The sequence below is a fragment of the Oncorhynchus mykiss genome, chromosome 16 (genome assembly GCF_057628025.1).
Source record: "Oncorhynchus mykiss isolate SJ-2025 chromosome 16, ASM5762802v1, whole genome shotgun sequence".
NCBI classification, from domain to species: domain Eukaryota; kingdom Metazoa; phylum Chordata; class Actinopteri; order Salmoniformes; family Salmonidae; genus Oncorhynchus; species Oncorhynchus mykiss.
This window is the reverse complement of record NC_143037.1, coordinates 38,641,022-38,653,624: the sequence shown is the minus strand read 5'-3', so window position 1 is coordinate 38,653,624 and position 12,603 is coordinate 38,641,022. Positions and strand designations below refer to the sequence as shown.

Here is a 12,603-nt window from a genome sequence, read left to right as displayed (position 1 = left end):
TAGCGAGCAAGCATTTTAGGCAGGTAGCCTAGGACAAAAAAACATAAATAAATAAGAGTGTACTGTATAGACTGTTGTTAACATGAGAGGAGAATGGCATTGACATTGCAGTGCTGGAATAGCGGAGGCAGCTCCTGTTTTCTTTGCAGTAACTCTCCGTGGTTCTAACGCAATAGTTGTTTAGTGGTCCGAAAATGTCAGAAACATGAACTTGCTTGACCATGCTGTAGGTCATGTAACTGTCTGTTACATGCAATATGCTTTGTGGACTTCACTGGACAGAGGTTGCTATCCAGTGTTGTGATAAAACAAACACAAAAGTTATGGTTGAATTTCTTCTGCCGCTGTTTTCTTACTGTCTCGGCCTATACATCACGGTCGCAAGGCATATGAACTAACGGGTAATAAAACAAACAATGCAATTATCACAAGTTGTAATATTGCTTTTTTTCAGGGGGGTGTTTGGCTTCCCCAGTGATCTTACCCATGCACCGCTACTGGTAGTCGTGCCATTGATTTGGGGAGAGTAACCACTTATTTAACCCCCCTAAAATGTTGGTGGACGGACCATCATGAGAATTTAGCTGCGTTTATTAAAAGTTGCTTGATGATGCATAGTATTAGTGAGAATGATGGCATACAAGTCACTCATCCCTCCTTTCCATGTACCCTCTCTCTAAAGCCTGAGACACGCATGGGAGGACAGCCAGAGGAGTCACTCATCCCTCCTTTCCATGTACCCTCTCTCTAAAGCCTGAGACACACATGGGAGGACAGCCAGAGGAGTCACTCAGCCCTCCTTTCCATGTACCCTCTCTCTAAAGCCTGAGACACGCATGGGAGAACAGCCAGAGGAGAGAGAGGCTCCATTACTTCCTTTTCAGACATTTATGCAAATTCAGTACTAGCGTCAATCCCGCCATTCAAATGAAGGAGCATGGGTGTGTACACCTTAAATAATACAGATCCGAACATGACAGCTTTGGTCGAAAGAGATCATTTTTCTAATTTATGCTGCTGCTCTTGCTTTTCACAAGAGTGGAGCGTGGCGCGTGTATTTTGTCGTTGGCCAATCATAAGTCAAAGCAGCAATAGGCTACAGTGTGTGGCAAAAGTTAACAGGTATCTATCTATCTAATCAATGGAATTAAAATGACGGAATCAAAAGTTAAAGAAGGATAGGTTCCAACGACCAACACCCAACAGGTAGGCTGTTACTTAATATTCTGACTGTACTGCAGACTCAATTAAGCTAACGTTAGCTAGTAAGTCTGCAGTGCATTCAGAATGTTAAGTTGCAACTTCTCCCAGGTTTGTATTTATTAGGGATCCAAACACATTAAGATTACACAGAAAACAGTACATCATAACATTACTACACATCTACAAAACAAACTATATAATACCACCATACAACAATGCACGTGTGTGTAGAGTGCGCATGCTTGCGCGTGAGTGTCAGCTCATGCGTCTTCACAGATCATGCTGTTCCATAAGTTGTATTTGTGTCCGTTTTTAAAAAATCTGATTCTACTGTTACCTGATGTGGAATAGAGTTCCATGTAGTCATGTCTCTGTGTAGTACTGTGTGCCTCCGATAGTCTGTTCTGGACTTGGGGACTATGAAGAGACCTCTGGTGGCATGTCTTGTGGGGCATGCATGGGTGTCTGAGCTAGAAGAAGTCGACTGATTATGATTTTTCAACGCCGATACCGATTGATGGAGGACCAAAATAGCAGATACCGATTAATCGGACGATTTTTATTTATAATAATGACAATTACAACAATACTGAATGAACACTTATTTTAACTTAATATATCAATAAAATCAATTTAGCCTCAAATAAATAATGAAACATGTTCAATTTTGTTTAAATAATGCAAAAACAAAGTGTTGGAGAAGAAAGTAAAAGTGCAATATCTGCTATGTAAGAAAGCTAACGTTTAAGTTCCTTGCTCAGAACATGAGAACATATGAAAGCTGGTGGTTCCTTTTAACATGAGTCTTCAATATTCCCAGGTAAGAAGTTTTAGGTTGTAGTTATTATAGGAATTATAGGACTATTTCCCTCTATTCTATTTGTATTTCATTAACCTTTGACTATTGGATGTTCTTATAGGCACTTTAGTATTGCCAGTGTAACAGTATAGCTTCCGTCCCTCTCCTCGCTCCTCCCTGGGCTCGAACCAGAAACACAACGACAACAGCCACCCTCGAAGCAGCGTTACCCATGCAGAGTAAGGGGAACAACCACTCCAAGTCTCAGAGCGAGTGACATTTGAAATGCTATTAGCGCTCACCCCGCTAACTAGCTAGCCATTTCACATCGGTTACATGAGCCTCATCTCGGGAGTTGATAGGCTTGAAGTCATAAACAGCGCAATGCTTGACACACAATGAAGAGCTTCTGGCAAAACGCACTAAAGTGCTGTTTGAATGAATGCTTACGAGCCTGCTGCTGCCTACCACCGCTCAGTCAGACTGCTCTATCAAATCATAGACTTAGTTATAACATAATAACACACAGAAATACGAGCCTTAGGTCATTAATATGGTTGAATCCGGAAACTATCTTCTCGAAAACAAGACATTTATTATTTCAGTTAACTACGGAACCGTTCCGTATTTTATCTAAGGGGTGGCATCCATAAGTCTAAATATTCCTGTAACATTGCACAACCTTCAATATTATGTCATAATTACGTAAAATTCTGGCAAATTAGGCGGCCCAAACTGTTGCATATACCCTGACTCTGCATGCAATGAACGTAAGAGAAGTTAATATTGCCTGCTAACCTGGATTTCTTTTAAATCAAATCAAATCAAATTTTATTTGTCACATACACATGGTTAGCAGATGTTAATGCGAGTGTAGCGAAATGCTTGTGCTTCTAGTTCCAACAATGCAGTAATAACAAGTAATCTAACTAAAAATTCCAAAACTACTGTCTTGTACACAGTGTAAGGGGATAAAGAATATGTACATAAGGATATATGAATGAGTGATGGTACAGAGCAGCATAGGCAAGATACAGTAGATGGTATCGAGTACAGTATGTACAAATGAGATGAGTATGTAAACAAAGTGGCATAGTATAAAGTGGCTAGTGATACATGTATTACATAAGGATACCGTCGATGATATAGAGTACAGTATATACGTATGCATATGAGATGAATAATGTAGGGTAAGTAACATTTATATAAGGTAGCATTGTTTAAAGTGGCTAGTGATATATTTACATCATTTCCCATCAATTCCCATTATTAAAGTGGCTGGAGTTGAGTCAGTGTCAGTGTGTTGGCAGCAGCCACTCAGTGTTAGTGGTGGCTGTTTAACAGTCTGATGGCCTTGAGATAGAAGCTGTTTTTCAGTCTCTCGGTCCCAGCTTTGATGCACCTGTACTGAAGCTAAATATGCAGGTTTAAAAATATATACTTCTGTGTATTGATTTTAAGAAAGGCATTGATGTTTATGGTTAGGTACACATTGGAGCAACGATACGCACCGCATCGATTATATGCAACGCAGGACACGCTAGATAAACTAGTAATATCATCAACCATGTATAGTTAACTGGTGATTATGATTGATTGTTTTTTATAAGATAAGTTTAATGCTAGCTAGCAACTTGGCTTACTGCATTAGCGTAACAGGCAGTCTCCTCGTGGAGTGCAATGAGAGGCAGGTGGTTAGAGCGTTGGACTAGTTAACTATAAGGTTGCAAGATTGAATCCCCCGAGATGACAGGGTGAAAATCTGTCGTTCTGCCCCTGAATGAGGCAGTTAACCCACCGTTTCTAGGCCGTCATTGAAAATAAGATTGGGTTCTTAACTGACTTGCCCAGTTAAATAAAGGTATAAAAAAATAAAATTAAAAAAATACTAATAAAAATCGGTCAAATCAGTGTCCAAAAATACCGATTTCCGATTGTTATAAAAACTTGAAATCGGCCCCAATTAATTGGCCATTACGACTAATCGGTCGACCTCTACTGCAGACCAACCCCAGAAATTACTTATTAATTATACAAGGGGTCACAAGCTCACTACCCAACAGCTCCATAAGTTCACTACAAAAATTCAACTGTTTCACGTTTTATTGCAGTTCAACAAGGTCACATCGATCAGGCCATTACTTTTGCTTTACTTGGAAGAAACAGCTGCACTATCATGTCACATAAGCACACCCTTAAAAAGGAAGAACAGAGGAATAGTTCAATCAATCACTTTTTGACACATATCGTCTACTTCATTCTCTCTCTCATGGGTACCTGGGGCCTGGGGCCGTAACACTTCAAAATCAGAGAAAGTGTTCAGACAAATAACTGTTTCTCAAGCTGTTGTAAAGCTCATATACAATTAGTCCAGCAGATGTTACATTGTTATACACTATAAGTATGGAACTTAGCACACTGGAGTGCCTGCTGTGGTGAGTAATGCTACACTTCCCTTTGAATGGGGCTTGGTGATAATTACAGTGTAATCACTAATAACAATCTCAGCTGGATATAGGCCTGTGATGAATTACGTGATGACTTTAGGGAACTAATCAGACCATTTAAAAAGCTACTGTACTGTATGCCTGAGGCGAGAAAATAACTTGACTCACCGCGGTATGACATCCCCCTTGAGTCAATAGCCACTGTAAACAGGCCAGGTTACCAGTTGCAGCCGCGTCGTGTGCGGGGCTGGCGCCATTATTCGCCAAACCGTTGCCCGGTAAACCCACTTCTTCCACGAGGAAACGCAGGCAAGTCAGTTTTCCAGTACGGGCTGCATGGTGGACAGGTGAGGCTCCCAAAAGGTCCTTTACTCCGCTGGTCAGTACATTCTCCGCTAATTGCACTTTCAGAGTTTGGACATCCCCCTGCCTTGCGGCAATCAGTGTCCTTTCCACCACCATAACTGCGGCTTGACAACTCCTCAGTATTTATAAACGCACCCTCTAAATGAGGTTAATCTCTATTTAACTCTAGAACTATTTTCTTCGCAGATAAATCATGTGTTCAGTACAGGAACATAAATGCATGTCCAGTCTTTAGAAGCCTATCCTGCTGAATTGACATATCTAAATGCATCTCTAAGTAAGCCTACTTTTTGAGAACGACAAAAAGCCTATTTCTTTGGACATGTCTTTCAGTGCGCATGAATTTGGTCATTTTTCTAGTTAAAAACATATTGTTTTGCTTTATATCCACAGACTTGACCAAGTACCAGTCGTGTTCGTGTAATTGAGCGAATGAAGTTAAAAATTATTGCGTACCGGTGATTTGTAATTGCGCACGACGATAATGTTCAACTGATGGCTACCATGTCCTCCGCTGCCTCCACACCATAGCTCAAACACCCGCTGCAGGGATATTCCCTGGTCTTAATATCGCCTTCTTTCTTAGATATTACTCCGCTTTGAGAACGTTGTAGCCCATTGAATTAGCTACGGAGAATATTGCGCACGGCTATTTTGGCTCATGTGTCTGTGGCCGCAGATTGCGATTTGGGACTCAGCACCTGTTAAATAATCCATCAAGGGAAGATCACTCCTGCAGTAACAGGTTGGTCTCTAGAAATCGGATCAGTAGTTAAGGAGACAGTAGCCAATGTCAGGGGTGGCCAGTCCTCACGGAGAGATACTTGTTTCTCAAGGTTTTTGCACCAACCTACCGCCTTATACACTGACACTGCTAATCAAATATTAATCAGCACCTTGATTAGCAGAATCAGGTGTGTTAGAGAAAGGGTTGGTACCAAAACCTCCAGACCCCAGCTGGTCTGCAGGAGGAGACTTGACCACTTTTTAGTTTGTGATTGTGCTATTTCAGTGTTCGATAAATAACATTGTAGCTAAATCTATCCACCCTTATAAGCAGTAGCAGTGCTTTGGTAAAATCAATGGGGAAGCTAAGCAAAAAAAAGCCATATTACAATTTATGGGGCATTGATAATTGGATTGTTTTGGATTGACTTCAAGCCTATCAACTCCCGAGATGAGGCTCCTTTAACCGATGTGAAATGGCTAGCTAGTTAGCGTGCGCTAGTAGCGTTTCAAACGTCACTCGCTCTGAGCCTTCTAGTAGTTCTTCCCCTTGCTCTGCATGGGTAACGCTGCTTCGATGGTGGCTGTTGTTGCTGGTTCGAGCCCAGGGAGGAGCGAAGAGAGGGACGGAAGCTATACTGTTACACTGGCAATACTAAAGTGCCTATAAGAACATCCAATAGTCAAAGGTTAATGAAATACAAATGGTATAGAGGGAAATAGTCCTATAATTCCTATAATAACTACAACCTAAAACTTCTTACCTGGGAATATTGAAGACTCATGTTAAAAGGAACCACCAGCTTTCATATGTTCTCATGTTCTGAGCAAGGAACTGAAACGTTAGCTTTCTTACATAGCACATATTGCACTTTTACTTTCTTCTCCAACACTTTGTTTTTGCATTATTTAAACCAAATTGAACATGTTTCATTATTTACTTGAGGCTAAATTGATTTTATTGATGTATTATATTAAGTTCAAATAAGTGTTCATTCAGTATTGTTGTAATTGTCATTATTACAAATAAATAAATAAAAATCGTCCGATTAATCGGTATCGGCTTTTTTGGTCCTCCAATAATCGGTATCGGCGTTGAAAAATCATAATCGGTCGACCTCTAATTTCAACATCATCAAATCACATATGTTTAGTCTAATACAGTGACAACTAAAAGATACCAAAAGTATCAGTTTAGTCCAATCAACGATGGACTAATCAATGATTTGGCTGTCCATGGTTGTGATTTCTGTTTGTGCATGCGTTCGTGTAATGCCATCCTTTCTTTCATGTTGAGAAAATGATCTATGACTCCGTCATACAGTATGCTTTTAGTTTTTGTTGTCATAGGCTACCTGGCTGAAATGCTTGCTTGATAGCCTAACTTCCTTTTCATGGGCTACGAGGACCCAGCTAGTTTACATTAGCCTACTACAGTTAGCTAGATATTGATCTTCCATCCCCTCAGGCCAGGGGCACAACAATGTATGAATTAATGGTTGGATCAGAATCACCGTCATAATCATTGGCTTGTACAGAGAATTAAGTAAAACCCACAAGTCCAAATCCCTACATCCATCCATGGCTAATTTAGGAAAAGGACACTTTTAGCTAGCTAGCCACCAGAGGACACCAACACAATGAGATGCAACAGTTACATTTTATTCTGTCATTTGATGTTTTGCTCCTGATGTGGTTGGTGTGAAGCCAAATCCAAACTGGCTTTCCTTGACACTATTTTTTTGGGTGCGCCAGGGCCATTCACAGTTGAGCTCACTCAGTTTAGCTCAACGCTGATTGGGTATTATTAGCTTCCCTTGCATTCAATGCTACGGGCAGCAAAAATGTAATAATATTTTTGACCAGACAGCATCATATAGGACTAGATGGGATACACATACAGAGACAGAGGGGTGCTGTTTTGCTCACTCGGATGCTTTCTCCGGTGAGATACATTGCCAAAAGTATGTGGATGCCTGCTCTTCGAACATGTCATTCCAAAATCATGGGGATTAATATGGAGTTGGTCCCTCCTTTGCTGCTATAACAGCCTCCACTCTTCTGGGAAGGCTTCCACTAGATGTTGGGACATTACTGCCTGTACATGCTTCCATTCAACCACAAAAGCATTAGTGAGGTGGGGAATTGATGTTGGGCCATTAGGCCTGGCTCACAGTCGGCGTTCCAGTTCATCGCAAATGTGTTTGATGGGGTTGAGGTCAGGGCTCTGTGCAGGCCTGTGCAGGCCAGTCAAGTTATTCTACACTGATCTCAACAAACCATTTCTGTATGGACCTCACTTAGTGCACGGGGGCATTGTCATGTTGAAACAGAAAAGGGCCTTCCCCAAACTGTTGCCACAAAGTTGGAAGTACAGAATCATATAGAATGTCATTGTATGCTGTAGCTTTAAGATTTCCCTTCATTGGAACTAAGGGGCTTAGCCTGAACCTTGAAAAATAGCCCCAGACCATTCCTCCTCTACCAAACTTTACAGTTGGCACTATATTACAAGCATTTCATTACACTTGGTTAACATATGTTATTGCAAGTGTATGTGACCAATAAAATTTGATTAGATTTTTGCATTCGGACAGGTAGCGTTCTCCTGGCATCCACCAAAACCAGTATCGTCCATTGGACTGGCAGATGGTGAAGCGTGATTCATCACTCTAGAGAACGCGTTTCCACTGCTCCAGAGTCCAATGGCGGCAAACTTTACACCACTCCAGCCGATGCTTGGCATTGCGCATGGTGATCTTAGGCTTGTGTCCAGCTGCTCAGCCATGGAAACTAATTTCATGAAACTCCTGACAAACAGTCATTGTGCTTATGTTGCTTCCAAAGGCAGTTTGGAACTCGCTAGTGAGTGTTGCAACCGAGGACGATGTTTACGCGCTATGCACTTCAGCACTCGGCGGTCCTGTTCTATGATCTTGTGTGTGTGAAACCAATGTGAAATGGCTAGCTAGTTAGCCGGGTGCACGCTAATAGCATTTCAATTGGTGACATCACTCGCTCTGAGACCTTGAAGTAGTTGTTTCCTTTGCTCTGCAAGGGCCGCAGCTTTTGTGGAGCGATGGGTAATGATGCTTCGTGGGTGTCAGTTGTTGATGTGTGCAGAGGGTCCCTGGTTCGAGCCCAGGTAGGGACAAGGAGAGGGACAGAAGCTATACTGTTACATTGGTGCCGTGACCCAGATCACTGGTTGATGCGGAAAAGGAGGAAGTCAAAAGGGGGGTGAGTGTAACCGGTGTGAAATGGCTAGCTAGTTAGCGGTGGTGCGTGCTAATAGCGTTTCAATCAGTGACGTCACTCGCTCTGAGACCTTGAAGTAGTTTTTCCCCTTGCTCTGCAAGGACAGCGGCTTTTGTGAAGCGATGGGTAACGATGCTTCGTGGGTGTCAGTTGTTGATGTGTGCAGAGGGTCCCTGGTTCGAGCCCAGGTAGGGACAAGGAGAGAGACGGAAGCTGCACTGTTACATGTAGCCTACCACTTCCCTGCTGAGCCGTTGTTGCTCCAAGACGTTACCACTTCACAATAACAGAACTTACAGTTGACTGGGGCAGATCTAGCAGGCCAGAAATTTTACAAACAGACTTGTTGGAAAGGTGACATCCTATGACGGTGCCACGTTGAAAGTCACTGAGCTCCAATTTTTGTGTATAGAGATTGCATGGCTGCGTTTGTTCGAATTTATACACCTGTCAGCAATGGGTGTGGCTGAAATAGCCAAATCCACTAATTTGAAGGGGTGTCCACATACTTTTGACAATGTAGTGTACATTCAGCCTATTGAATTGAAGGAAAATTATGAAACAGAGAAACGAAAATGTGATAATTTTCTGATTTTCTTGGTCAATTTTTTGGGGACGCCTGGCTTCCCTTGACATCCATCATTACACACCACTGCTTTTAAGGGGTTGTAATGTCTTTCAAAGCAGTTAGTCCTATGTATATTTTAATTCCGAAATCCTTTTACATACGAGATAGACTTAGGATTACCCAATATAATTAGAGGTTTGCATCAGGGGACACACATTAGCCAGTAGGCCAGGTAGCCCGTGCTATATCAGAAAACGTTTTAAATCATTTTTGCTCAAATCAAAAACCATATCTTATTGTTGATGTAGTCCAGAAACAAAATGTATGACTTGCATCATGTAAAGGGACCCTGCAATAATATTTATTGGAAGTAGGGGTGGAGCAACACGTGGGAGAGTCGTGCGTTGTCTCATGCATTTGTAGGCCTTTTCAATATAAGGAGATGGCGCTGCAGTGGATAGCGGCTGTTTTACAGGCTCCCGACCAATTCTGAAACTTTGTGTGGGGTTTTTTATTCCTTTTAACTCTGCTTTGTTAGGAAAACGCTTGTAAGTAAGCATTTCACAGCCAAGTTTACAGCTGTTGTATTCGGCGCATCTCACAAATATATATATATATACAATGGGGCAAAAAAGTATTTAGTCAGCCACCAATTATGCAAGTTCTGGAGTGGCCTAGCCAGTCTCCAGATCTCAACCCCATAGAAAATCTTTGGAGGGAGTTGAAAGTCCATGTTTCCCAGCAACAGCCCCAAAACATCACTGCTCTAGAGGAGATCTGCATGGAGGAATGGGCCAAAATATCAGCAACAGTGTGTGAAAACCTTGTGAAGACTTACAGAAAACGTTTGACCTCTGTCATTGCCAACAAAGGGTATATAACAAAGTATTGAGAAACTTTTGTTATTGACCAAATACTTATTTTCCACCATAATTTTCAAATAAATTCATTAAAAATCCTACAATGTGATTTTCTGGATTGTTTTTCTCTCATTTTGGCTGACATAGTTGAAGTGTGCCTATGATGAAAATTACAGGCCTCTCATCTTTTTAAGTGGGAGTACTTGTACAATTGGTGGCTGACTAAATACTTTTTTGCCCCACTGTGTGTGTGTGTATGTATGTATGTATGTATGTATGTATGTTTGTATATATATATATATATATATATATATATATATATATATATATATATATATATATATATATATATATATATATATATACATTTATTTGATTCTCCATAGCATGTATACCTGTGCATATGCCTCTCCATGGTTGACTGTGATAAATTGCAATATGTTTCATCACCAGAGGGTGACAGGAAATCATCATATGTTGGACCACAACTCACACAAGCAACCTAGCTGGGTATGCATCAATATGGGATAAAACAACAATCTGTGAATAAGATATAGCCTTAAAGCCCCAATGCAGTCAAAATGATGTTCCTGTGTTTTATATCATATTGTACAACAGCTGAGGAAACTGTGTTAGAAGTGTAAAAGGGAGAAAAAATGTGATCAGTGTTATTTCCTGATAGTTGCTGGTTGAAAATACAATTTTATTTGACCTTTATTTAACTAGACAAGTCAGTTAAGAACAAATTCGTAAGAACAAATTCAAATTCAGCAGGCTTGCATGAGTTTAGGGTTTCTTGGGAAATTGGCTAATAAGACCAATAACAAAGAGTTCCAAACCTCTCTGCCAATAACAGTTAGTTTTCCGTTTCCACCCCCCCACTCAGTCTTAGCCCTATCAAAATTCTTGCTTGAGAGATGTTTTCTTGACAAAAAGCCATTTTTTTAACGATTTTAATGGAAATCTATTACAGTAAAGTACTTAACTGTTACCCCAAAATGATTTGATATTAATATAAAACGGCTGCATTGGACCTTTAAGTGAGACTTGTATGTTAGGCTGCTCTTTACCCCAAAAGCATTATTGAGGTCTTATAGTTCCTAACATTTTTATAGCCTAATATAATATTTGTAGGCTATATATGATATTCTTTCAGAGACTTGAATCATATTCTATTCGTTTTGTTTAGTTAGACTTGCAAGAATCATGTAATGGACTTTAATGGAATTCCAGCGCTTAAGATGATTTAACAAACGGGTTTAAGCACATAAATATGAGCATTGTTGCTGCGTCATAAGCACGCATACATGTCTATTTTACTTCTCATGTTATCTGGTTTATCACTTTCTGCTCAAGCACACTCTGTTGTTTGGGTCTCTATGGGTTGAGCCCCGTGCTTCACTCGTACCTCATGGGACAATCTGTTGCCATAAACCCAATTGTTATAGACACCATGCGGTTGCTTGCTAAGAGGAGGTGCCTATTAAATGCTCAGTGCGGTCAAAAACGTGATTTCCCGTGTTTTCTATATATTTCCACACTACGAGTTTGGAATAATACTGTGAGATTGTGAAAATGAGGATAATGCCCTTTTAGTGTAAGAGCTGTTTGAAAATACTGCCTGAAGTTTCCGCCTGTTGGATGGAGGCTGTAAATGAGTTAATAGACCAATAAGAAAGAGTTACAAACCTTTCTGCTAATAACAGCTACTTTTCAGTTTCCCTTTCCCACTCAGACCAATCCCTGACAGTCATAGCAAAATTATTGCTTGAGAAATTGCTCTTTGTTAAGTAGCTATTTTTGTTAATTTTTTTATATTTTTAATTGAAAACAAACTCGGCAAGGTAGCCTCTTGTTACCCAGAAACGATTTGATATTGAGATAAAAAAAAAATTAAAAAGCTGCATTGGACCGTTAAAACCCCATGAGAGACTGACAATTAATTGATGGCACAAATAAGGAACAATAGTTTTATTAGCAGAAATAAATTGATATGTTTTGCGCAATCGTAATTATTAGTCTAAAATGTCTAGAACACATAGGCTATAAAAAGAGACCTAAACCTATATGCTTTATTTTATTTTTGTAGAGAACAGCTGCTGTATATAGTCTACCATTTATAGCACAAACATTTCGAGTAATAAGGCTATATAGAGAAATTAAGCACTATAGCGCTAGACTAGTCTTTTATGGGTATTTGTTTCCATGGTCATTTTAAACGCCCCTATTACCCCAAATGTTTGGAAATCCCGATTGAATTGGAACAGGCTTTCTAACGGATTTTCAATGTGAACGTTGACGACGACGTCTGGGAACGCGGGGGTATTCCTTGCACGCGTCTGACGTGTGACAGTTATTCAAATTGGTTGCAATTCC

At 40.4% G+C, this 12,603-nt stretch overlaps 1 protein-coding gene across 1 annotated transcript in view; it reads right to left on the bottom strand.

Moving 5' to 3' along the window:
- The window catches only part of LOC110491049 (espin), a 119,140-nt gene extending 113,603 nt beyond the window's left edge, over positions 1–5,537 (bottom strand). The window contains exon 1 of the mRNA XM_090201597.1: positions 4,618–5,537. Within this exon, the coding sequence (XP_090057723.1) occupies positions 4,618–4,911 (294 nt within the window). The 5' untranslated portion in view covers positions 4,912–5,537. The remainder of the gene's footprint in view (positions 1–4,617) is intronic.
- Between the last annotated feature and the right edge of the window lie 7,066 nt (positions 5,538–12,603).